Source organism: Ixodes scapularis, unplaced genomic scaffold (genome assembly GCF_016920785.2).
Source record: "Ixodes scapularis isolate PalLabHiFi unplaced genomic scaffold, ASM1692078v2 PGA_scaffold7__128_contigs__length_106722199, whole genome shotgun sequence".
NCBI classification, from domain to species: Eukaryota; Metazoa; Arthropoda; class Arachnida; order Ixodida; family Ixodidae; genus Ixodes; species Ixodes scapularis.
Window position 1 is genome coordinate 77,791,731 of NW_024609882.1, and position 23,193 is coordinate 77,814,923.

Below are 23,193 nucleotides of genomic sequence, written 5' to 3' on the forward strand. Positions count from 1 at the left end.
TCTCAACTGTTCCAAGAGGATTATGACGTCATAATCCTCGCTTAATCGTGCCTTTTTTTTTCTTTTTTTTTTACAAAAATACGATTATGTGTTTGATATATCTATGTATGACTTATGTTTTGGATTTCGTAGCGTCCCGTTCAACGCCTCTGCGGTCTCATTTTGCGAAATCGAAATTTCGGTTCAGTATGCCATTAAGAAACCCAGGGCTCCCAAGACTGCCGAGATTCTCATTATACCTCCGCAACCAATCGGATTGCGGCATTGGCCGATGCCGAACAACCAATCAGGAGACAAGAAGCGTGCACATAATAAGCCACGCCATGCGTTTCTTAAGCTCTCATTAAGTATATAATATATCCTTTTCAAAAAGTCCGCGCCAACGCCTGTGCGCCATTTCTTGCTCACGTACCCTGACATAGACAACTTTTCTTGGCAATGCAGTGGAAGGTACGTCCCGCGTCCCCTCTCCCATTTTGAGTGTACGCAGGCTCTCCCCCCGGGTACGTCCCGCGTCCCCTCTCCCATTTTGAGTGTACGCAGGCTCTCCCCCCGGAGGAGGAGAGCCTGCGTACACTCAAAATGGGAGAGGGGACGCGGGACGTACCTTCCACTGCATTGCCAAGAAAAGTTGTCGCCGAGTATAGACCGTTTTACTGAAAGAGGGCGAGAGAGAAAAGGGGAAAGGGCTACCGGCGCTTTCCCCCTTTCTGATTGTGTAGAAAGAGTGAAAGTCCCGGATGAGGAGGCTTCGCCGGTGTTGGGTGTCTGCTGTGCCCGAACTTCGTTCGCGCTTTCTTTCCTGTTTTAAACTCGCAAACTTAATTAGAGCCAGAGGCTTCGATGGCAACAGTCCCCCGGTCATCGGGACACCATTGCTGGGTCATAGGATGCAGGAATAAAAACAGAAAGCATAGAATACTGTCCGAGGACATATGTAGCTTGCAAGGAACCCGGCAAGGCGAGAGCGACTGCAATGTCTTTGAGCTCCATCGCTTTCCACATGACCCCTGTCTCCGGCGGCAGTGGATTGCGTCCGTAAACCGAAAAGGCGTTTCCTCAACGCCATCCTCTCGACTTCGCTCGGAACATTTCGTGAATGGAGCGCGCACCGAACGCTGTACCGCCGATGAACATGGGGTACGCTCGCAATGCGCGTGCGAGTTTTCTCGTGATAACTGCTGTTTCAGCTTGTCAAATTATGTAACTGAATTTATCTTCATAGTGATAATTTGCAGTGCTGACTGACTCGATTTTATCATCTACAGCACTTATTTGAAGGCTCATTTCCGCCGCCGGGTGAGGCTGGAAATTGTTGAAAACGTAGTTCTATTGTTTGTTTTTCAATCGCGATCTCCTGCGCGATACCAGAGAGCCGGCAAAAGCGCTCCTTGAAGTGCCGCTGGTGGGTTGTTTCCGTTGACTAAGGCGCTTTGAGGCGTTTGATAGTCGCTGCAGGAACGTTTCGTGTGTTGCGATCTGCGTTTTCGAGCCCAGTGTGCACGTTTCTTTGTTTGAGTCATGGCATCCGCCAGTGTGGCGACGGGGGGAAAAGCGGCAGCGAACGTGCCAGCGATAGAAATTGGAGGTGAGAACTCAAAATATTGCATCAAATTGTGCTTCGAGGCTTTCTGCGGTTCGATAAAAGTACGTCTAGAGAGCCTTCGTCGTTCATTCACAAGGAGATATAAGAACAGGGACACGAAGATAAAAACAGCACAGCAAGACGATATGTAGCAGCTCCGGCGTTTACAAAGTTAATTGAGGTTCCCGTTTCGTGTATCGCTTGTTGATTACAACTAAAAGCGGCTACGTTGAAATAGGCCCATTGCAAGCAAAAATGTATAAATGGTTCATCATTTCCAGTCATGCGGAAAGCAATGGAGCTTAAAAACATTCCAGCCGTACTTGCCTTGCCGGATTCCATGCAAGCTACATACGTCCTCGGACACTATTCGACGCTTTCTGTGATTATTCGTGCACCCTGTCACCCAGCAATGGTGTCCCGATGACCGGGGGACTGTCGCCATCGAAGACCATGGCTCTAATTAAGTTTCTGAGTTTAGAACAGAGAAGAAAGCGCGAACGAAGTTGGGGCACTGCAGACGCCCAACACCGGCCAAGCCTCTCATCCGGGACTTTTACTCTTTCTACACAATCAGAAAGGGGGAAAGCGCCGGTAGCCCTTTCCCCTTTTCTCTCTCGCTCTCAAAATGGCGCTACCCACGATAAAACGGTCTATAGTCTACACTCAAAAGCCTGGCAGTTCGACGACGGAGCCACAGTGTGCCCGGTCGAAGATTTGAAACGCGAGGATCTGGTAGCACAGATCATCAAAGAGCCATTTTTTGGGGAACCTGGACGTCAGCGCACAGCTTTTGCAGCAACGAGGACCCGAAACACACTTGTTCGCTCGGGAGAAGTGTGTTTCGGCGTCTCGCCGCAGCGGGGCGCCAGTCACGTGGCTCTCCTCTCATCCGTTGTCTGCCACTCCACCTTTTCATTTCGGCGGCCGCTTTTCGTGGCGATCTGCCAGGCTTTGTCAGTATATAGGAGGCTACGACCCTGAGCATGCATTGGAGACGACTGTGACGTCAGCGTTCGGCGAGGACTCGGATCCAATCACACCCTTTGTGCCCGAGCCATGGCGACCGCCAATGTTGCTTGATGGACTTTTGAAAAGGGTCTATTGTTGAGGGAAAACGAGGTAAATACCCTCCAAAAGGTCGGAGGGATTTTTTTTGTTCTTTTTTTTCCTGGAGTGTTTCGATAGGGTTTAACATAAAGTATACCCCTACACTCGGAGCTCGGCGTTATTTGTGCAGTCGACGTCAAACCATTAATTGCGATCGTATGACGAGTACGCGCCCAAAGCTCTTTTATTTATTTTCATGGGCAAGAGCAAATTGATTTGGGAGTGCTGTAGGTTATACGTTAAAATAACAAAAAAAAAATAAACTACGTCTTTTTTTTATTTTTCGTGGTCAGCTGTGCACACGTTCAACGAACACGAACCCGCATTTTGAGCGTGTATGAGCACAAATAGGATTTGGAATGCGCACAGTGCGTTTCATTAAACCAAGCGCGGGCGAGTTTTTTTTTATGTAGCGCTTCACAATTCCGTCCCTCATCCCACAAGAGCTCGCTAGCGGTCTTTCTAACATCGAGCAGCATGCCGAACTGGCCGATCCTCGGACTCGCCTTTGCATTGTTCTTTTTGACAGCAGTCCCGAATATCGTGAGCGCCTACGACGTCTGCAGTAAGCTCTTCGGATTTCTTCGACTTTCGACAGCAACGGCTTTCACTCTAGGATTCACGATAGTCTTATAAAGATATTTTCGCAAAGCAAGTTTGATATATTAAGATATAATATATATAAACTATTAACGCATAATGATATATCAGCTAAGTTTGATTTTTTTTATTTATTTATAAAAACTAAATCGCACATCCCGATATTATGACAGGACCGATCTTTCTTTTAAAATTAGTTTCAAGTAAAAAATTAAAAAAAATTCGCCTGAAAAAAATATGTTTGTTAATAAATTACATCGAAGCCAGCTTAAGAAATTATAAGATTCTTTTCTAAGAAAAACTGGACTGCAATTTCATTTGTTCAATGTTCACGATTCGGGGAATTTGCCATATTTGGCAGGAAGGTACGCGAGGGGAATCTTGCTCATAGAGACTTATCATTTTGGAAGTCAGCAGCCACTAAAAACCTGATTATTTATTTATTTATTTATTTACTTATTCCCATACCCTCAGGGCCCAGAGGGTATAACAAAGGTGGTCATAAACATTTACAGTAATTGAAAAATAAAAAAAATAAAAAGCAAGGAAGGCAATTTAGTTGGAAAATAATCAGTTCGGCATGAAGTTTGCTAACCTGATGAGTTGATGCCTCTTTAAAAGAGTCAATGCATATTATGTTTACTAAATTATGTTACAAGGCGGTTTCACTCAGATGACGTTTTTGGTATGAAGAAATAGATGTATTCTGACGTTGGACAATGCCCGTGGCCGATTAAAAATGATAATCGACTCGTGTTAACACAGACGTATAAAAAAGACTACAGAAAGTTTGCTTTTCAGTTAAGCGTTGCAATTATTAATTTTGCAGAAGACGTTTCAGTTAGTCTTTTTTACTACGTGAACAAAAAAAATAATGTAGAGATAAGGTAGTTTTTATATATAAGACACTAGCGGTGCGATGATGGTATACGAAACCCGCTCCGCGATAAAGCAGAGATTCGAGGCTATAGTGCCAAGCGTGGTAGCCAAGGTCCCAGGATGATATGTGCACATTCAAGCATAGATTGAACTAGAGTTTTGCACAAAAGTAATTTTAGCAACGTCATGGCTGATGTAATATTTATTTTCAGATATTCAAGCATAGGGTTAGCGATACTGTGATCGGTATGAGGTTTCTATGAGACGTTAGAAGTTATGTGAACACCGAGGTGTTTGAAAGACGTCAAGGATCGCATTGGGATATTCCACGTTAAGCATGACAACGGCGACATATTCTCGGAAACTCTTGTAGCTTTTTATTCGTTAATATGAAGAGTCATTTGCCATAGGTTACAACATTCCGATACCGCAGATAGGTCACCTTCAAGAAGTGAGGCACGAGAATCCTTAGTTACTCCACAATAAATTACGCAATAATCAGCAATTAAATTGATGATGATACACACTTTGGTGCGTCATTAGTATAAATAAAAAATAAAGGAGGTCTTCAAACGGTTCGCCAGAGAACGCTAGAAGTAACAGAACTTAGGGAGGAATTACCTTGATTTGTACCAACAAACTCAGATCGATTAGTTTAAAATATTAATCCAAGAGAGAACAATTAGGGTAGACGGAAAGTTTTCCAAGTTTAAAAATTAAGAGTTAGTAAAAAATATTTTCAAAAATCTTCACAAAGATCAAGAAAGGCACAGTCAACTGGGACCTACGGTCAAGAATGGAAAGCAGATAATCGGTGAGAGTGAGAAGTTGAGTTTCTGAGGACAGATTTGCGAGAACTGTGTCGAGGTGGCGAAAGAAGGAGAGTCCAAAAAATCGACAAGATGAGAGGAAACAATGTGCCTCAAAATTTTCCAGGCGTACTGGTTCTTTTGTATTCTGCCAGAGAAATTAGCCAAACTGAAAAGGCCAAAATCGGTTCGCACTAACTTTGTCACGCACTGTACGTCGTTCGCTGCACGTTTGTCATGCTGAAATATTTTTATACGAAGAACAATTAGTTAAACTTGGAAAAATGCTAGTCATTAAAATTATTCTCATTGAGATTTAGTAAACCTGTAACAAAATGATTCTCAAAATAACTCATCTTAAAAAAATATTCTCGTGTTTAGGGGGGAAGTTTCGAACATAGACATATAGAGTGGCTCGGTGGATGTTACGCTGTAAAACGAGTAGTAAAAATCGGCGCCCGCATATAGATAGCTGAAACTTCCACCAAATGGGCATTGAGGTAGTCGGTTTTTTTTTTTTTTTGTGAAATTTCAAAGTGCAAGTTTCTTCCTGTAAATAAATCAGACCAACAAATTTGCGAAAGTCAGTGGCGGACGTATTCACAGACGACCAAGTGAACGATGAATGAAACTTGTGGCTCCATCTCCCAATAGGCACAGCGAGCAGACGACGCACTTTGTTGTCTACGCCTTGAAATTTCGCTACGCCTTGAAGTTTCACAAGGTAAAACCGACCCCTCAATGCGCGTTCGGTGAATGTTTAGGTTTTCTACGTGCAGGCGCCGATTCTCCATCTCGTTTTACAGCTGAAGATCCACTGTTGTCTCCCTATACCTCGATTTCTTTAAGAAATCAGGTTGCGGAAACAATCAAACCCGACCTATACAAAAACGGCCTATTGTCTCCAACAAGCTAAAACAGAACATGAAATCGGCTGGTCAATTACTATGCAAGTAAAAAAAAATTGCTTTTCGAAATATGCATATTTTGGAATTTCATTACATTAGCACTTTTATGAAGCAACGACCGGAGTGGCACTTCGTAGATTTTGTATACAGAATTCCTCGCTCCAGTAGAAATCTGGCCCGAAACTTTGTTGCTGTGTCCCAATATTTTAGTCGTACCAGCACCTTTTAACATGAACACAATGGAAATAATTTTCTATTAAAAAATTATAAGTGCTTAACCTCTCAGCGGTTTGCACAGCAAGATCCTATGACGAGTCAAGCAGCGTCAAGGAAGATGGGAAAGCTGCGCGAGACTATCAGAACTCGCCAGGACGACGGTCGAAAAAGGCGCCATCGGCGGTTACAGTTCACAGCCTCGACGACCCCAACGATCAGGACAGTGGGGATGATCCCCCAACGTACAACATGTGGCAACTGAAAGCATCTCAGGTTCCTCCAATTATTATAACTGTCATTATTCAAGGCAAACAAGTTGACATAGAACTCGACACTGGGGCAGGCGTCTCCTTAATGGAAGAGAGACGTTTACGAGAATTTTTGCCGGATGTGAAGGTTGTCCCCTCCAATGTCGTTCTTAGAGGGTACTCAGGAGAGTTGACACCGGTTCAAGGTTGCGTCGAGACCCTGGTGAAGTACAACGATCGAGAAGTTCTTCTTCTGTTCGTCGTTGGTGGAGCTTCCCCAACTCTGCTGGGACGAAAATAGATACAAGCTCTGCGTCTACCTGTTGCTGACGTCGTAAACCTACATAATACATCAACAGAGGGTCTTTTTAGCGAATTTCCAGAGGTGTTTTTTGGTGGGCTGGGTCTGCTGAAGAACGTGGAAGCCAAGATTTGCGTTTCAGATGGATCAAGACCCCGGTTCTTCAAGCCACGACCAGTCCCCTTTTCATTGCAAGATCTGGTCACTCAAGAGCTTCAACGACTAGAACGGGAAGAAATTTTGAAACAAGCCAGGACTTCTGACTGGGCAGCAACGATTGTCCCGGTACTAAAAAGAGATGGTCGGGTGCGAATTTGTGGAGGCTTTAAGGTCACCATAAACGCAGCAGCCCAGGTGGAAACGTACCCGATTCCGAGAGTCGAAGAGCTCTGTACAAGGATCTCCGGAGGCATCAAGTTCTCCAAGTTGGACCTCAAAGATGCTTACCAGCAGGTGGTACTCTCTCCGGCCTCAAAAAAAGTATGTCACTATTAATACCCACAAATGATTGTTTGAGTACACAACGCTACCTTTTGTTGTTTCATCAGCGCCAGCAATTTTCCAGCGAGAAATGAAAAACCTGCTTTGTGACCTCAGGCACTTTGTCGTCTACTTTGATGACATCTTAATAACTGGAGTGGATGACTCTGATCACATGAGAAATATTGAAAAAGTACTTCAGCGGCTAACAAATGCAGGATTGAAGCTGAAGTTTGAAAAGTGCGAGTCTTTTGCATCAAAGGTGGAGTATTGGGACACCTGATCGGCCACACAGGTCTTCACTCTTCGCCAAGTGGAAGCAATTGTAAAGGCATCAACTCCACAAGAAACAAAGCAACTACAAAGTTTTTTGGGCCTGCTAATTTTTGCAGAAGATTCTACCCAATTTGTCAAGTGTCCTGGAGCCATTACATCGGTTGCTGGGAAAACGAACACGCTGGGAGTGGTCAGGAGAGCAAGAATACGCGTTCGAGCGAAGCAAAGAGCTGGTAACATCTGCTGGTGTCCTTGCACATTACGACCCCACGAAGCACCTTGTGCTAAGCTGCGACGCTTCACCCTACGGAATTGTAGCTGTACTAGCGCACAGGAGTACTAGCGCACAGGAGTACTAGCGCACAGGAGCCTTTTGTGCTCGCATCACGTCGTCTGATGGCAACAGAACAGAACTACAGCCACCTGGAAAAAGAGGCACTTGTACTCATGTTTGGAATAACAAAATTTCAACAATATCTCTGGGGTCGACCTTTTGAGGCAGTCACTGACCACAAGCCACTGCTGGGACTATTAGGCGCTGACGAAGGCATTCCCCCACAGTGTTCATCAAGAATCCAAAGGTGGGCCTTGAAACTAGCTAGCTACAGCTACGCCTTGGTCTATCGTCCTGGAAAAACTCTTGGTCATGCTGATGCGCTGAGTCGCCTACCACTGGTGACTGAGAAATTCACAGTGCCAAATCCCGCAGATGTTTTAATGTTGGAACGTGACTACAAAATTTTCTCCCCAGAAGTTATTGCGACATCTACGGAACGAGATCCGGTGTTGTCGAAAATACGTGAGGTGCTATGGGCCGGTTCAACGTTTCCCGCTACACCAGAGTGGCAACTCTACGCTACAAAAACGCAGGAGCTCAGCGTGCAAGACAGTTGCGTGCTATGGGGTACGAGAGCAGTAGTTCCGAAAAGTCTAACAGGAAGTGTGCTGGATCTCCTGCATGAGGGACACCCATGAATCACCAAAATAAAGACGGTGGCAAGAAGTCACGTTTGGTGGTATGTCATTGACGAAGACATTAAGGTCAAGGTCAACAGCTGTTCTGTCTGTCAGGAACGCCAGCGAGCACCACAACCAGTGCCAACGACACCTTGGCCCTTTCCCGAGAAAGCTTTGTCACGCCTTCATATAGATTTCGGGGGACCATTTCAAGGACGATATTTCTTAATCCTCGTAGATGCTTACTCCAAGTGGCTCGAGGTGATGGTCGTTCCCTCATGGGCCTCACCTTCGGCGGAGGCAACGGTGAATTGTCTTCGATCAATATTTGCCACGCACGGATTGCCTGACCTGATCGTGAGTGACAACGGGCCAGCCTTCACAAGTGCTGTATTTGCGGAATTCCTGAAAAGGAACGGAATTCGTAGTATGAGGATCCCCCCGTATCACCCGGCATCTAATGGGGCTGCGGAGAGAGCCGTTCAAACAATCAAGAAAAAACTCAAGAAACCTTCTTCGGGAGATTTTCAGACAAAGATTTCACGAGCCCTTCTGCAGTACCGCACAACACCTCACGAGATCACTGCAGTGGACTAACACCTGCGGAGGTCCTCATGGGACGGAAACCTAAAGCTGCAAAGGACTTGTTGCGTCCGGATTTCCGTTCTAAGGTCGTACTAAAACAACTAAAACAGAAGCAACGTTGTGATCATGGAGCTAGACGACAGCCACTGCTGCAACCAGGTGACAGTGTTTGGGCAAAGAACTTTCGACAAGCGCCTGACTGGATCCCTGCGTCTGTAGTGCACCCAGCAAGCGCATCCTCATCACAGGTTGTTCTGGATGACGGCACATGTTGGCATCGCCACGGTGACCACCTGCGGCAGAGAGTTTGTTCCGCTTCGGAACAAGGAACATCTGGTAATCAGTTGCCACATTTGCCATTATCGGACGTTACATTACCCGGATCTTCTTCGCCGACATCCCCGAGAAATCCAACAGCGTCGTCTGTACCTTCGGTGCCACCGCCTGTACCTGTGGTGCCAGTATCCCCGCAACGTCCCGCATTCCAGCTTCAGGCTCCATTGGCCAGCCCTAGCCAAAGGGAAGCTCCCCTTGTCGGATCGACCAGTTTTAACGTCGAAGCGAGCTGAAAAGTGAAAAGATCCACGAGAGTCAAGAAGCCGGTGTCGCGCTATGAGCCATAGCGAACCAGGGGTGAAGGTGTGTTATGTATCCAGGTGCGGAGAACGGTGTGAATAAAGACGACAACGACGACGCTCGGGCAGTCCGAGCCGAGGCTGATAGCCAGCCATACATCACTTCGCATTCAGTCTCTTCATTATGATATTTTTTTGGAAATATAACATTAACCTTGCTCGATACAATTGCGCCTGTACTTAAAAGAACGTGTCCTTTGCTCACTTGTTAATAAAACTACAGCAGGACTTGGATTTATTGCAAAGAGCCCGTGTTGGTGGAGGTCAATATCATTGCAAATGTCAAAACGAACATTTAGGTTATCTTTTGCGAGCCAAAGTTCCGCAGATAAATATAGCTGTTTGTATATAAACTCACTGACAGCTAAGAAAACGTAAGGCATGACGACTACTGCGCATCTTAATAATAGCACTCAACAAGCAATCAGGTTGCCTTATTAAAAGATCAGAAAGCATGTTTATTTATGTCTAAGCTACGCTCTGTCAATGACTACTACAGTAACCGGGAGAATCTGGCAACCAGAATACCATAGAAACAAAATTGATATAGTAACCGCCTAAAGGACCATGAAATCAATTTTGGGCTGGGATAAAATGATTTTAGATTGGGATTTTACTAATCGCAGAGAGTTTATAGTGAGCCAAAAGAAGACTAGTAGTACACGAGGGTATAGAAAAGCCAAAAGCCTGCTTTTCGGTATGAAAATTTGAAAATATAGAGCACAACAGATTATCACTTTTCCTTCGCAAGCTCTTCGCCCGCTCACGCATAGGACATGAGCACTGCGTTACTCGGACGTATGCGTCGCTCGTCAGCAATCAATTCGTTGACGAATATTCAGATACGCGTTCGTTGCCAATGAGTGACGTGACGGGCACTTTAACATCGCTTGCGAATGACGAGTTCCACGTTGTGCTTAAAAAGCACGGTGGGAGCACGTAGCCATGGCGTCCGGTGTCCCAGCACGTAACCAACACGTGATTTCTCGTTTCGATTTCAGGAGGAAAGCTAAGGAGGAAGAAATTGAAAAATAGTTTCATGGTCACCTTAAACAACACCGTTCTTGTCCCCCAGCATCTTGTTATCGATTCGCAGTCAATAGGAATGCGGCATGAGCCGACAATAACGCCCGACAAAAAAATCACGAAGTATTAGCTTAATGATAATATGCCACGCGTGTTTTAAAAGAGTACTCCACAGGTTTTTTAAACTGCCTCAACTAACTATATGTTCTGACTCCCCGGCGTTTACCTTTTCCGGTAGGTTATTTACTATAGCGAAATTCATAATAGTTATTGTGAAATCGGCAAATGAAAATTATGCGAAAGCCAACATTTAAATATACCCGCACTTTTCAGTGCCGTGGCGTCAGTGGCAGGCAGGCTTGCCAGTCGAGCAAGCATCTTAAAAAGAGAATATGCCAATCATTTGTTCCGTTTTGTTGTTCGAGTACTGTAGGGAGCTTCCAAAACATTCATTTGACACCATGAAACTGCTTCGAATCAGTTGGGAACAAATTCTACAGTTCAAAGAGTGAACCCCTGCCTTCCACTGACGTCACTTTTTCGTTTCTGCCAGTAGAAACTTTCACTTTGAAAAACACGGTGAGGACCAAAACTGTAAATTCGATAACTTCGCGAAAAAACGTATATTTTGACCTAATATTTGGGATACTATTTTAGTGATGTTTGTTGGTGAGTTTAGCAAAATTTCCAGCAAATCGGACGCAATGAAAAAACCGTGCGGAGTACCCCTTTAACTATTTTGTTGTTTATGGTTCTTTGGCTGTTGCTTATGTGAGGTCTAGTAGGTTGGCAATTACGAAACTTCCGAAAGGGGAGTTCTCATGGGTAGTGAATCAGGGCATTAGTCTTAGGGAAACCTCGCCGTGCGTAACGTTTTTGCTAAAAAGCCATAAAGTACACTTCCCTTTAAGGGTCGCAGTTAATGAGAATAGCTCTCGGCAAAGTGTTGTGCCAGATTTTAGTCAGAGAAGTCTGAAAGGTCTTGCTTTTTTAGCCCCCATGGCGTTGTTGAGTGCAGATCAAGTGACGACTGATATCCAACCTTTGCATTGCATGTCCGCGATCTCGTTTTCTCTATACATCAGATACTTGTTTTATTCTTTAGATCTTCATGTTCTTTGGTTGATGATGCGGGGTTTCTTGAAGATACTTTGGTGAGATTTCAGTCTCTGTCGGAAATTGATGTGGGTAGTTTTCTTCATCTTGTTCAGCTTTATTTGGCTTCCACAGTGACTATAGTTCACGAAGAGTAACAATATTTGAGCCGTGGACACGAGGTTGAGAAACACCTCTTAGAAAACAAGGCCGTATAACTTGATTTATGACGTCACCTAACTCAGACCAGCGCGGGGCAGACAGTCGACACGAGTGATCCATCAAAGTTCGGGGGGGGGGGGGGGGGGGGGGGGGGGGGATTCGGATCTTCAATGACTGAACACGAGTCGAATAAAAAAAAAAACGCAATATCTTCCCTCTTAAAAAAGAAAAAAATAGTTTGGATTGGGGATGAAAGTAAGTTGCTAACGAACTGCTTATTCCCTGAAGAAAAACACGTAGTAAATAAGGTCCAACGTTTTTAGAATAGGGTCAATTTGGAAAGAGCGCGGGCGCGCCCTGGCTGGCGAAACGGTGGCGCTGCGGTTCCGATAAAGGGGCTTTAGTAGAATCGGTCCATTGCACATCGTCTGCTATAGCCTCCTGCTTTGAAAGGCGTTGGCACGCGGCCAAGCAAGCTCCCATAGGACTTGTAAAGCATATAAATACCGCAGAACAAAATGTATTTGGAGAGAACGTGAGCACCAAAGCAAAAAGCAAAATGCTAGCATATTATACAATGTTTTCTCGCAACAAAGTGCACCTATCCGTGGTTTTAGCTCTTTTCTCTGGGGCACGCCTGAAAGCTCTTCTGCTTGCGTATCCGGTTAGTAAAGTAGGTCGATCATAAGAACAACTGGGACTTTTAACGAACCGTTATCGTGCTCCGCGTACCACATTAGGAAGTCTTAGCAAGTCGTTTCCACACGAACGATTCGTCCTCGAACGCATCGGCGACGCCACTGCGCATGCGCGCGCGAGTCGTTTGGGGCGTCGGGAGGCTCTTCTGGTTCGTTTCTCCCCTTCCGGCCGCTGCAGTCGTCACCGCGCAATGCAGCCAGCACCGTTCCCGACTCGGGTAAAAAAAAGATGGCGGTCGGTTTGGCGACTGGCTCCGCCGACCCAGCCGAATGTTAGGCTTAGGACAAACGGAGGCAATTTGCCATCCTGTTACTCTGCTTCATTGGAGAGGTTGAACCAAATCATTTTGAGGACTGCTCACAATGGTAAGCGATCGTGAATGCTGTGAACTGCGCATGCTAGTAAATTTTTGCGATCTGCGAGCAGACTAGCTGCCGCGGCGGCCGCGAGCAGACGAAATGATTTGGTTCGACGGCACACAACGTGAACGATCGTTCAAGTTCAAGATGACGGAGACACGGCAGATACCGTTACGGTCGTTCAGATACTTTTAGATGCGGAGCACCTCTTGTTCGGGTCCATGTCCCGCGGCGTCGTAGTCCGCACTCACACTACGCATGCGCAACTCTCCTCCTTCCCTCTCTCCAACAGCTGCGCGTTACTCTCTCCGCTCTCTCTCTCTACCAGCTGCGTGCACTTCGCGTGCGTTCGCTTCTACTCACACCGCGCGCGCATGCGCAACTCTCTTCCTCTAGTCTCCTCTCCTTCAAGTGTGAATATACGCAGCGGTAGCGCGCTGCGCGCGTTCAGTTCACCCGCTGTTTACTCCACTTCACTCCGTTCTTCCGATGAAGTGTGATGGAAGCAACAGTCCCGTCAGTTAGTGGGTTGGCGCAAGGAAGCGTCAGCACCACCCCACAAACTAACAGCAACGCTACGTCCACTGAAGACAAAGCTGCGCAGCGAAGGGCACGCGACGCTGAGCGCAAACGCTTGAAGCGAGCGGCAGACCCTGAACTACGGCAACGAGAAGCGGCGTCCATTCGTCAACGTCGAGCGGCGGATACTGAACTACGACAACGTGAAGCAGCGGCGGTTCGAGAACGTCGAGCAGCGGAACCTGAGGTTCGGGACCGTGAAGTTCAACGTAAACGTACGAAGCGAGCGGCGGAACCCGACCTTCGAGAACGGGAAGCCGCGTTGGTTCGAGAACGTCGAGCAGCAGAACCTGAGGTTCGGGACCGTCAAGTTCAACGTAAACGTACGAAGCGAGCGGCGGAACCCGAACGATCCGCGATGCTCCGCGTCACCCCATGATTCCCCTCGGGAAGATGGTGTAATTGTTTACTCTCCCTAGCTTCGCAGTTCTTGAAATTCTGACCGGTAAATGTTACGTCGGCCGTTTTGTTTACATGATTCGTACGCCGGAAACACGATCCGACATGAATTTACACGTTGCAGAATGTTTCATATGTTTACTAAAAGATGGCGCCACCGGTCAAACATAATCATCATCATCGTTTACACGGTTGCTCCAGTTTCACGAATTGCTAAAATATGTCAAATTTCACGTAGGGTTTCACGGAACGGACCAGCTGCACCGTTCGTGATTTCGGAACCGTGGGTTCAAAAAACGACTCGCTCAAACTCCCTACTATCGGAGCTTTTGAAGCATGCTTTTAAAGGATCTGTGCAACGAGTTAACGTTAAAAGAATTTGCATCTTCAACTTTTGGCATTGTTTATCTTGTGACAAAGGACAGAAAACGCACCTCCTTCCTTCGAAATGTTGCTGCGATTCCGCCGCGTAATAGCGAGGCAAAAGTTAAAATATTTCCCGGCCTGCAGCCGCGAGCGGCGGCCATGAGAACCACACGGCATGACGTCAATGGGGGACTTCTAATAAAGAGAGCAAGTTGTGCAAATACCTGCTCGATAAAAGGTAATTTTTCTATAAAACTTGTCGTTCCAACAAAAATATAAACGCGTCCAAAACGTGGTATAATCGGCAAAATGTTGGACAGATATGCAACTTTATTTAATTTCCAAATTACAACTTCAGAGTGATAAAGACATTTGGTTATTTATTGGCGTTCACGTATTAGTTGGACATAACTCTATCACGTGATTGGGATACAATTCAGTTTCAAACAAATCCGGGGCTTCTTTCGTTTGGTAACCTTTGTAATCATGCTGCTCGTCCTGCCACGGCATGCATTCGTTGTGGAATGCAGTTGTAAAAACTTATTGTAAAACCTACAACAACACAAAAAGAGTATTATGCCAAAAGGTTTTGAATTGAACAATTCGCGAAGTCAGTATGAACACGCGCGCCTGTGACCTCTCGACTGAAAATTTTGGGGGGGGTTTCGGACTCTCCAAACCATTTTCTCCCCCCCCCTTCCTACGCCACATGCTTCCCCCTCTTTGCAAATATCAGCTGATCTTCAAACATCTTATCTACTTTGTGCAGGAATGTTTGTTGATAGGCAAAACAACCACTAAAATTCGAAAGTAATTTGTAACTTGAGTAGAAGTTACTCAAAAAAGTAATTAAAGTAAACTACTAATTACCGAAATAACAATGTAATTGAAAGTTACTAAACTACTCAGAAAAGAAGTTAAACTACGGTAACTTGAGTAGAGTAGTTGAACTACGTACAAGTCCTGATTTTGGCCCTAAATTTCCAAACAAGTGCCAGAGTTAGGCTTCACTGCCTGGTCGTTCGGTTGTCACCTGGTGCCTTTGTGCTTCAGTTCCCGAGGAAATGCCAGAATTGGGCTCCCCTTCTGACTGTTCGGTTTCCACCTGGCAGCCTAAATTGCCAAACAAGTGCGAGAATTAGGCTCCATTGCTGGTTGTTTGGCACGGCATTTACGGCTCAGGTCTCGAACTTTGGCCAATCAAGAGGTCAAAAAAAAAAAGCCACAGAAAAGTAAAAGAAAAGTACTTTGGCACTAACTAACGCCTATGAGCATAACCTCATCAGGCCCAAAATTAAGCTTTTATAGGATTGCCACACTAGGGCAAAGCTAGGCGTTTCTCTAGTGTGCTGCCTGCCTAGACACAAGTTATTTCAAAACAATGCCGACAAATTGTAGATTTTATTTTGATAGAAATGCAATGCCTAGTCCACGAATAGTCAGAGTTTCTCAGCCGTGAACACGAGTCTGAGAACTTAGCCTGTACAACTCCGCTCCCCCCCCCCCCCCCCCAAAAAAAAAAAAAAAAAAAAAAAAAAAAGCTGGAAATGTTTTTTGCTTGTAGTCATCGACACTTTAAAAAAGGTAGGGTGTGACAGTCCCCCCAAGCATCTTATTATCGCACAGCATCCAGTGAGGTCCCATCATTAACCGATATGAACGCTGTAGACACAATCACGAAGCAGTAGTAATTGTAGTGTTCTACGATGAAATGTAGTGTTTGAAGACATAAAAACTCAAAAGCAACATTATAAAAAAAAATCGTTCATCGTTATTTTGTTTTATTGTATATCCTCTACCTTCTCTTCTTCTCGTACATCAGTCCTCGTCTTCTTCGATCTCCTTACATATTTCCACTTTCAGACTCATTCCTTCTGCGACGATATAGTGAACCATTGCCAATTGTGGCAAACTCTAGTTGGCCATCACTATCTAGATATCCAAAGGTTTTCAAAATGCCTCGCTGGCTGGGCCTCTTGACAACGCGAAAAGGACCAAGGAACTTGAAGTTTGTCCCTGGCAGGCCTTCACGAACTAAGAACAAGTCGTTCAGCTGAACGTTGGGTACCTGACCGCTGTGGAAGCGTCGAAGTTTTTCGTCATGCTGGCTCGGTCCTTGAACTATTCTTCCACTGATTTCCTTCGTTTATTCAGCTTTTCAGAAATTTGGCAATTTTGCAATGGAGATGCTCCAAAGACCGCATAATGTGAACTGCACCCAAGAGCGAACGGTTGTGATGTGCCACAGCCGCCCTTAAAGGTTGGATATCATTATGTATTGTTTGAGGACTCGGATGACCTTTTTTGCCATGCCATTGGCTGTCGGATGGTATGGGGATGACCGTTGCAAGGTAATTTCGCGTTGTAAAGCCCAGTCCCGAAGGCGTTTGATTATAGAGGCAGATCCGTTGTCAAAAATGACGGTCCTCACATTTTTTAATACATCCCGCTCCAAAAGACGTATTATGCTATTTGCATCTTACTTTCCAGGACGGGCGGCGACCATTCGTGTGCGCTGGTTGATTAAAAAAAAGGAAAGACGTTTAAAATTCCCTGCAATACCGAATTAGAGCGCAGCTTTTGAGGAGGAGGAGAGGAGGGAACGGAGAGGAGGGCATTCCCTCCTCCTCCTCCGTACCCTCTCCTCCCCCTCGCCCCCTCCCCTCCTCCTCCCTCTTCCTCTCCTTCTCCAATTCTCCTTCCCTTCTCCTCCCTCTCCTTCCTTCTTCGTGAAGACCTCGTGAAGGTCGAGACCACTTATCTCTAGCCTATTTGCTGGATCGCGTTTGACCAGCTCCGCCTATGGACGGGAGTGCGGCCACGGTCGGCCATCTTTTTGGTAGAGTTATATTATCTCTAGCCATCACAGGTAATATGGCGGACAGCGCAATGGCGGCAGGCTGCCATAAAATAGCCGTGGATCTAGTACACTGTCCCGTGTGTGATATTTCGTGCTTGATTGAAGTTGTTCGACGAAGCAGATTATTGAAACCCGGCGTGAACGGTAGCCTCATCTTTGAGGACCCGGCGAAAGTTCTACGAAAGCGCAGCACCGGGGGAAAGCAGCGCAGCTCGCATCGAAAGCAGACTCCGTATCGGCGTCTGCTTTCGGTGCTTGTTTTGATGCGACTTTCGAAGCGTGCTGCGCTGCTTTTCCCCGGAGCTGCAATTTCGTGAAAATTTCGCGGGGTCCTCAAAGATCGGGCTACCGTTCACGCCGGGTTTCAAAAATATTTTTCGTCAAACAATTTCAATCAAGCATGAAATATAAGCCACGCTATTTTGATGGCAGCCTGCCACCACAACTGCCACAACGCTGTCTGCCATGGATGGATGATAGTGGCTGCAGCAGCTGTACACCTTGGCTAGAAATAATATAACTGTACCAAAAAGACGGCCGCCAGTGGCCGCATTCGCGGAGCGGGCAAACGCGATCCAGCAATTGTCATAGAGATCAGTGGTCGAGACCTTCACGAGGGAAGGTCATGTGAAGGTCGTGACCTTCACGAGTGACCTTCGTGACGTCACTCGTGACCCTCGTGACGTCAGACGTGATGTCACGTGTGACTTCATTATGAGAAACGTCCCATAATGCAACGTGCGGTTACACCGACGGCGACGGCAACGCCGCTCAAGCCGGAAACGGGCGCCTAAAGGCTGCGCTCTAAAAGGAACGCGTTCCCGTCACAGTTTAAAAAATGGAATGTATCGTTACATATACGTCACATTTGTATTTTGATGATTACCATATTCAGTTAGATCAAACAAATTTGTTTTTGTTGTTTTTTATCTATCCTATCAAATGGTAACATGCGAATTTTATTGCCGTGGTGGAAGGACACCAGGAGAAGAAAACAAGCGGGAGCAAGGTTTCATTTGTTGATATATTCACCTTTAAAAATGTCATCTTCCAGCCATATTTATCTTTGTGGTGAGCGATTCAGACGAGCTATATGTACTGTTACCCCATATTGCACGGGTGTTTTACAACAACCTCATTCGTTTCAATCTATCAGTCTCTTGTTCGAACTTAACAACACTTTCTTCTCGATGTTTCTGTCAGCGAGACGAGCAAGTGAAGAAGAGGGTAGGGTTTATTTATTTATTTTATTTATTTACATACCCTCAAGGCCCTGGGGGCGTTACAGAGGGGAGTGAGTGAAAAAAAACAAAAAAACAAACAGTAATAGAAGACATGGAATAGGTCACGGGTCACTTTCGCAAAAATAATTAGTAACAGCACTTTTAAACACATCTAACGAGGGTAATAATATTAATGACGCCGGAAGGTGGTTCCACTCTGATGATGTCCTAGGAATGAAAGAATCGTGATAGGCTGAGGTTCGAGAATGAGGAATGCCGACTTTGTACTGATGATCAATGCGTGGAGAAACGTAAGGTGGGACGAGGAAGAGCTTTTCTATAAGAATGGGGTTAGAATTATTTATTTTATAGAAAAGACATAGACGAGAACACTTACGGCGCAAAGAAAGCAGTGGCAAGGAGAGAAGAGATTTCATGGATGATACACTAGCTGTACGGTGATAATTGTTAAGTATGAAACGAGCGCCGCGGTTCTGAACTGACTCGAGATGAGAAGTGAGCGTTGTCTGACCAGGATCCCAGATTGAAGCTGCATACTCTAGTTTTGAGCGAACCAAAGATTTGAATAATATTAGTTTGAGAGAAACTGGTGCTAGAGAAAAGTTACGTTTTAGGTAGCCTAACATAGAATTGGTATTAGCAATGATGTGGTTAATATGAATATGCCAGGAGAGGTTAGAAGTATGCTTGAGAGAAGAGCGTGTTGGTTTAAGTCATGGATGAAGAAAGAATAAAACAATTAAAACAGGGACAACACAACCACATGTGGTTGTGTTGTCCCTGTTTTAATTGTTTTATTCTTTCTTCATCCATGAGGTTAGAAGTAATATGCACACCGAGGTATTTATATGAAGTCACACATTCTAAAGAAAAGTTATCAAGATGATAGATAAAAGGCGTAGTGTTACGGCGAGACACTTTCATTGTTTTACATTTGCAAGGCCAGTCTTGAAAACTACAAGTTCTTCGTGAAAGTTGGATTCGTTGTTCATTTTGAAGGTGGGGGACAGGGAGAAAGAGAATAAAGGTTAATTTTTGTGTACCTTTAAAGTGATCAATGTTCGCGATACAAGGATCCGTTCGATGTCTGGTAGCCTGTCCTGTTGTAACTGTAGGTCTCTTTGTGAAAGTTCAGTGATGGTTGTAGTCGGCCCTAGCTTTCTGCGTGTATGAGGATTCGTGGAAGCAGAGAAACTAGCTGAGTTTGAGACGTCCCTATTTCTGTGTATTTTCCTTCGACTAAAAGTTTTGGTTTTTAGTACCGCAGTCTCGGGCGCTAAAAAGAAAGTATCAATGTCCATTTGCTCTCCAGTACCCAACTATTACGAAGCGAGAACCACACAAAATAAACCCTGGGATAAGTAACAAAAAGTTAACGTGCCCCTAGTCGATGTAATGATATTTTTTTTGTACTTTTTAGAATTTCTCTCTTATAAATTAATTAAAAATTACCCGACTGGACGAAAAAAAAGGAATGCCGTTTCTTTTTCCGTTCCAGTAAAATTGTAAAGAGTTCCCGTTCCAGATCCACAGATGAAAAATGCAACGGCGCCGTTCCTTCGTTCATCCTAGAAGGAAAGCGTTCCAGGAACGCCGTTCCGTACAACACTGGTGTCACCGAATGTTCCCAGAGCATCAAAACTCCCAAGCTTCGTTTTAGAGCAGAGTCGTGGCGCAGCCGTCGCGATCTCCAATATGGCGCTGCCATGTGGGGGCGAAGCAAAGCGTGTATAGTACGTGTAGCGTTCGTTCTTATGTGAGCACTTGAATCCCTGGCCTGTGGCGACACTACGTCTCTCCCTCGCCTCGAAACACATCGAAGTCGAGTGTTAGACTTAGCGGCTGAGGCATAGAGTTTGAAAGGCAGCACCAGCGCCATTGAAACCAGCAAAAGAGCTGGCAATCTTCTTTGCAGAACCACATTAACGGCTACTTGATAAAATAAAAAAAGTTAACACGTTTTTTTGTTCGGTCTTCACTCATCAATGCTCAGAGCTCCCACCCGTGCGTACCAGCCGTAGCCGCGGTAACGCGAAAACATTCTATATCCGTTTTTGTTTTTTTGGGCCGATTCACAAAAGGGCAGACTGATAACTTCCGCCACGGGCTAAACCAGTCAATCTGAACTGGATTCTGCGGGACTGACTTCCGGTAAGCGGACTGAATGAGATCCAGTACTCTGGGGACATTCAGTGACTCTAGGACGCCCCAGAAAGGCAGGAAAATTATACTGCAACCTACTGGAGACACAGCGCAACACGACGCCGGCACCCCTTGTAGAGAGAGGCCCATTCATAGAGACGCGAGTTTTATGCAACAAATTATGGACAGCTTACAAAATGCAGGGGAGGGGGAGCGGGCCTCGAGCATCTTAATTTCGCTACGCAGCCAGCGTGATTCCGATATTAGCCGATAAGAACACCGACAAATCCCAAAGCAAGAAGCGTGAACACAAGTCACAACGTAAGAAATCTGGAGCCTCTACTTTCCCAAGAAGCACTTCGAAGAACCAATCACAGCACGTTACGGAGAGAGCTCGGCAAATGACGGGGCTGGAAATATGTTTATACCTAAAGGAGAAAAAAAATAAAGAAAAAAACGTTTGCACAGTGACACTGAGCACAACGTTCTACTACCGTTTTACGTGTTTACGCCATGCAGTGTCACAGCGCAGACTGCATTTTGGTGTAAGCATACTTTCTGCTGCGTCATTCCCTCGAGCTCTCTCCGTAGGTGGCAGCGATAGGCTATCCCAAGTTCTTCGAAGGGAAAGTATAGGCACACTGCATTTGTACATAAACACAAACACACTGTTTACAAACAGGCCCGCGTTTGCCCAGTGTGGGCAAACTGCACGCGCGCGTAGAAACCAGATCCGGGAGAAGAGAAGCGTCTGCGCACGCGCAGTGCCGACAGCAGCGCCACCGCAGCGACGTGACGTCAGAGAGTTGAGTTGATCTATGGGCCTATTATGAACACGCGGCCTTGTTTCGTCTTTTTCATTCTTCGGTATACCCGTCGGCTGATACTGTATATATTCTCATTGACAACGGCGCTTTAATAATATGCTCGAAATTGACCTTTTGTTAAGCTGTCAGCGCCCATGGTGAACACCTAGTAGAAATGTAGTAACGGTGGGGTTGTAACTACTGCCGTTAAATAATTTTTATAACTTTTTTTTCTAAGTGCATTTCAACACCTTTTTCTCTCGGTTCGTCTTCAGCCTATCCCGGAGCTCATTTGGAAATCATGTTTGCCTGCGCGATAAAGAAACTACCCGAAGAGGTGAGTACACCCCATTTTCTTCTAGAAAAAATAGAAGCATCGAAATAAAAACGTTAGGAAAGGCCAAAACTAAGTTGTGAAATAACAATACTGCTGCGACATATTGCATATTTTTCTACATTTTTTGCTAAATTTGTTTTGAAAATGGCAAGATTAGTAAACCTCGAGCCACCCCCTTCGGGAAGGACGCCATGTTTGGTGGGTCAGTGACGTAATCAACCGATCTCATCAAGCGCACTGCGCAGGCGGGCAAATTCCCGTAGTGGTGCCGACGCCATGCTACTTGTATACTTACCGCTTTAGAAGCGCTTCGCCGTCTGCTGCCGCGTTCGAGTACTTCACGCGGTGGTCCCTCTACGGCCACGGGAAAGACAACGACGCCACCACTCCAACACTCCGGCTCCTCAGACGTCTCAATGAACTTGGAAACAAGTGAACGTCTAGTTTAATGACAAAGAACACGAAATTTCCAGGGACCATCGGCTCGTTGTAGCACCGCGGAACAACATCGAGTGTGTCTGTTTGGAAAATGAGCTTGGTAGTGCTCAGGCTTGTGCATAAGGTTTAATCGACAATGAAGTAAGAAGAGCTAAATATACTTGAAGTCGTTTTATTTTGGCTGACAGCCTGTATGACAGGGCACAGATAAACTGCGGGGAGAAGCCTGCACACAAATAAAATAAAATGAAATATATAAAAAAGATTATGCTTGGCGCGCCGTTACAACTCGCATTTGCAAAACGCAGCACCATGCCAGGCACCTCAAAACGTTCAGTGAAAATTATTTTCGGTGTACAATCCCCATTCAATTTTATTTTGTTCGCGCAAGCTTTGTACGCTAACCATCGCCCGACGGCGAAAGCATTTATCTGCGGTCTCGATTGGTGTGATGAAAACGAAAAAGTAACGCCAGCCGGAATCAGGTTGTAGAATAATAGACTATCAAAAGTTGGGTGAGGTGTTTTTTTTTTTTCCTTTTTTTTCCTGTTTTTAGCGGAAAGTATTCGACTTCTAAATTGGATTACGCCGTGTTTTCACGTTTTCAGTGATGTGATTAGTATGAGTCATTTTGGAACACCTTTTGGAGAAGCTAAAAGGCAATTTTGGAGCAAATTCATGATATATTGGCGAAATGTAGCAGGGTGTAGCAGGATAAGCAAGTTTCCGCAGTTTGACGCGAATGGTGCAACGAACACATCACTGCGTTTCGTTTGAAAAAATAAAAAATAAAGACTGCTTTGGAAGAAGTTTGTTACATTTCAAGAGATGCATATCGATCACTACTTCTTTTATGTGTGATTGTCCTAATCATTTAAAGCACGCTTGTGTTTGAAACATGTCGCCGCAATAGCAGTTATAACCGCAAAAATACATCTAGAAAGAAGTATTAAAAACGGCCATCACAGGGCACCGCGGAGCTGCCGATTGAGATTGACCACTACGGAGCGAGTGATCAGGGGGATTCCATCGTTGGGGAACACTTCGGCACCCCCCCCCCCCCCCCCCTATCTCGTGCCCTGTAATCTTACA

At 45.4% G+C, this 23,193-nt stretch overlaps 1 protein-coding gene across 1 annotated transcript in view; it reads left to right on the plus strand.

Annotated features, from left to right (window-relative positions):
- The window catches only part of LOC121833170, a 102,135-nt gene that overhangs the window by 43,130 nt on the left and 35,812 nt on the right, over positions 1–23,193 (plus strand). Inside the window, exon 2 of the mRNA XM_042286284.1 lies at positions 21,602–21,663. Coding sequence (XP_042142218.1) covers positions 21,602–21,663 — 62 coding nt within the window. The remainder of the gene's footprint in view (positions 1–21,601; positions 21,664–23,193) is intronic.